Source organism: Quercus robur, chromosome 5, assembly GCF_932294415.1.
Source record: "Quercus robur chromosome 5, dhQueRobu3.1, whole genome shotgun sequence".
Classification (NCBI taxonomy): Eukaryota; Viridiplantae; Streptophyta; class Magnoliopsida; order Fagales; family Fagaceae; genus Quercus; species Quercus robur.
In genome coordinates, this window is record NC_065538.1 from 52,640,654 (window position 1) to 52,644,479 (window position 3,826).

Sequence of the window (3,826 nt, forward strand, 5' to 3'; positions counted from 1 at the left end):
TTTTATTGCAACACTTTGCATAAGCTATTGCAATGACTTTGATGGTATTGCAACAATTTTTTTCATTGCAATAAACATTTTTTTGTTGTAGTGACATGTGATAAACCTTTAATATTACATAATTATTAGAACCTTGGTACATTTTGATTTCAATTTCAATTACTAAAAAGTTATTTGTTGTTGCAAATTTTATTGCTAACAAAAGTACCTTTTTTAAGGCAGTAGCAAAGTATTTGAATATATTTATTAAACAAATAAATTTTTTACTTTCTACATATACCCATTAATTTACAGCTAAAAATTTACCAAAAATGTTAAAATTTCAACTGTAAACACAGAACTGTGGTGGATGAAAATTTCAATTCACTAATTTCTGTACGATTTCTCTCTCTCGGTTTTGGCTCTCTCACATAGGGCTGTAAATAAACCAAGCCGATCATGAAAAACTCAGGCTCGGTTCGATAAAAAGCTAGTTCATGTTTGTTTATAAATAAGCCAAGCTTGAGCCTTAGTTTTAGGCTTGTTTAATAAACAAGCCGAGCCCAAGCAAAAAAATTTGATCACGAACAAGCTCGTGAGTTATTAGGCTTGATACACAACAATTCAAGTATAGACTCATTTATAAGTTTATATGTCTTAACTAAATACTCATTACACATATCTTAATAATGACATGATCAACATGAGACCACTACCTATATTACCTTAATTTTTTCCTTCCCTTTAAATTGATCAAGAACCACTTTAGACTATAGTTACATTTAAAAATAAATAAATAATTAAGTATGCCACATATGATCCTTTCCTATCAATCATCTAAAGTAAAGTTATGAAATATGTTAGTATTTTCTCATTCATAATAGTTACAAACAGGTATTTTTCTAATCCTTCACCATCTAACGTGAATGTAAAAATTGTATTTTGAATAATTGTTGAAACTGTAGACAAGGAATGATGAATGAATGGATTTAATTATGTAAATTATTAATTTGAATAATAGCTAATCATAAGTAAGACTAGATGCATGATAAAGTGAGTATACTATTTTCTTTTTATTTTTTCTTAATTTTAGAGATTTAAGAATTTAATAATGTAATTTTTTTAGATCTCAAGCTCAAAAACCTGAACTTGAGTTTGACCTTAATATTAAGCTTGAGTTTGGCTTGACTAATTAATCAAGCCAAGCCAAGCTCAAGTTTTTTGGCTTTCCCACGAGCTCAAGCTCAAACACTATTTTTAGGCTTCTCACAAACTCGAGATTTTGGTTTTATGGCGAGCAAATCTTGAACATGCACTACTCAACAAAACTCGGCTCGTTTACAGCCCCACTCTCACAGGTATAGTCTTTGTTTCCTAAGCTCTCTATGGTTACTAATTCCATAACACTCTGATGAACCCCTAACATTTCTTGATTTGCTCAAAGTATCAATCAATCTATTATAATCCGGCACTCCCAACTTCATTCCAAACTTCTCTATCTTCTCAAAAGCATCTACAGCTTCTCTAACCTTCCTTGCTCTAGCATATCTCCGTGAAATCAATGCAAACGTCTCTTTACTCAACAACCCTTTATGCTTCATATCACTAACTAAATTCCAGAGCACCTTGAACTGTTTGATCTTACCCAAAGCCTCAATCAAAGCATTATACTTCAACCTTAGCACCATCGAGAACAGACTCTATAGAAGAATTAGAGCCTTTTGTTAGTAATTTACAAATTCTTTCAGTGTCCTCATGGACTCTATTGCTTAAAATAACATCTGGGTCCTTGTCATTTATTTCATCAAACACTTGGCCTACACCATCATGTAACAGTCTGTAAAAACCAAGACAATATTTTAGCAAAGACCCATGTTGAGTTTCAATGTGAGGTTTTGAATTTTGGAGGAAAGTTTGATCTTTGAGTGTGCAGAGAAAATCACTAGTGAGTGATCTAATGAGAATAGTTTTAACAGATTGCGGAGTTGGCTTACAATTCTTTGCTTCCATTTCACGGAATAACTCAAGTGCTTCATCATATTTCCTTGCCTTACAATGCACAATGATAATTATACCATATGTCACGACATCAAGTTCAAACCCTTCATCTCTCATCTCCCTATAATCCTCATTCAACCTCAATAAATTTTGCTCTTAACCCCAACCCTCCAACATAATTGTGTATGATTTAATATCCAGTACAAACCTTCTCTTCTTCATTGTATTAAACACCTCTTGTGCTTTCTCAACATTTTTCGATTTGCTCAAAGTATCAATCAATCTATTATAATCCGACACTTCCAACTTTATTCCAAACTTCTCTATCTTCTCAAAAGCATCTACGGCTTCTTTAACCTTCCTCACTCTAGCATATCTCCGTGAAATCGACGCAAACGTCTTTTTACTCAACATCCCTTTATGCTTCATATCACTAACTAAATTCCAAAGCACCTTGAACTGTTTGATCTTACCCAAAGCCTCAATCAAAACATAATTAATATGTTTTAATTTAAGTTCCAAAAGTGGCCACATAATTAATATGTTTTAATTTTAGTCATATAACTAATATATTTGCAAAATTAATTAAAAAAATTATGAGTTTCAGTAGTTCAATTGGTAAAAAAAATTTCTATAGGTTGGACTAATTGGTAAAATATTTTTCTAAACAAATAAAAATTAGCTTTGTTAAGGTTAAAAAAAAAAGACTTTGAATTTTGGACTATTCTGTACTTTTAAGTTTTGCAAATTTGAAAAAAGACCGTGTGAGACTCAAGTCTCCTATATTCAAGTTCCAAAAGTGGCCAAATAATTAATATATTTTAATTTTAGTCATATAAATGATATATTTGTAAAATTAATTTAAGAAATTATGAGTTTTAGTTTGCTTTTTGTTAAGGTAAAAAATATTTTAAAAAAAGAAAAGAAAAAGACCACGAGTTTTAGACTATCTATCGATGTACTTTTACAAAACCGAAAAAAGATTGTGTGAGCTACCTCAAATTTCAAAACACAATTTTAGGTTCAACCATTATAGTCCCTTAAAGAGCCAATAGTTTTTGACCATCATGCTGGGAAGAAACTTCTTCTTCTTCTTCATGATTATTGTTGAGTTGCTTCAGGTTCATGAGATTCGCAGAGGAGCTGGTACCCCAACAAGAAGGTACCAACTAACTCTTTCATTCTCTATCTCCTTGTTTTTGGTGGATACATAATACTTCCATTCTAACTGGTGAGGAAAATGAAAATGTTGAATCTTGGGAATTTGATCCAACTGGGTGTCACCATAACTGGTTTGGACTAGTTGGGTTGAGCTTGTCATTTTCATTTGAAGAAACCGGCCAATATAATCTTCTTGATGACCAAACTGATAAATGGGGTATTTTGCATTCAAATATATGATTATAAGATTACTTAACTTATGCATGATTCTCTACTATTCTGTGATTAGAGTGTCTAAGTTCCATTTTCTGTGGTTTTGTCATGTGTTTATGTTGTATATATAGGTATATACATGAATAGGTTGTCATAATGATATTTGAGTTTGGAGAATTTTATTTCATAAAGTTGATAAAGTGAAAATTCAAGTTCTGGAATTTTCTAAGTGAAAATTCGAAATTCAATATTTTTGATCAGTTGAGCTTTTGCTCAATCGATCGAAATGATAAGGAAATCAACCCTGGAGTCTCTGCCTGTTTCGATCGATACTCAATTCCTATTTGATTGATCAAAAAGAGCATTCGATCGATCGAGATTCGTAAAAACTGAATTTTCTACAGAATTTTTGGTAACCATTCTAAACGTTTGAAAATGTTTCAAGCATTATGAACGGTTTTATGAAACATTTTAA

The 3,826-nt window shown here is 31.4% G+C and overlaps 1 protein-coding gene across 1 annotated transcript; it reads right to left on the bottom strand.

Annotated features, from left to right (window-relative positions):
- Window positions 1-1,331: 1,331 nt before the first annotated feature.
- On the bottom strand, window positions 1,332-2,406 carry LOC126728345 (pentatricopeptide repeat-containing protein At1g71060, mitochondrial-like). The gene is made up of 3 exons (XM_050434188.1): window positions 2,186-2,406; window positions 1,759-2,098; window positions 1,332-1,679 (listed from the first exon to the last, which is right to left on the bottom strand). The coding sequence occupies exons 1-3, from the start codon at window positions 2,404-2,406 to the stop codon at window positions 1,332-1,334; spliced, it is 909 nt and encodes a 302-aa protein (XP_050290145.1).
- Window positions 2,407-3,826: the final 1,420 nt, after the last annotated feature.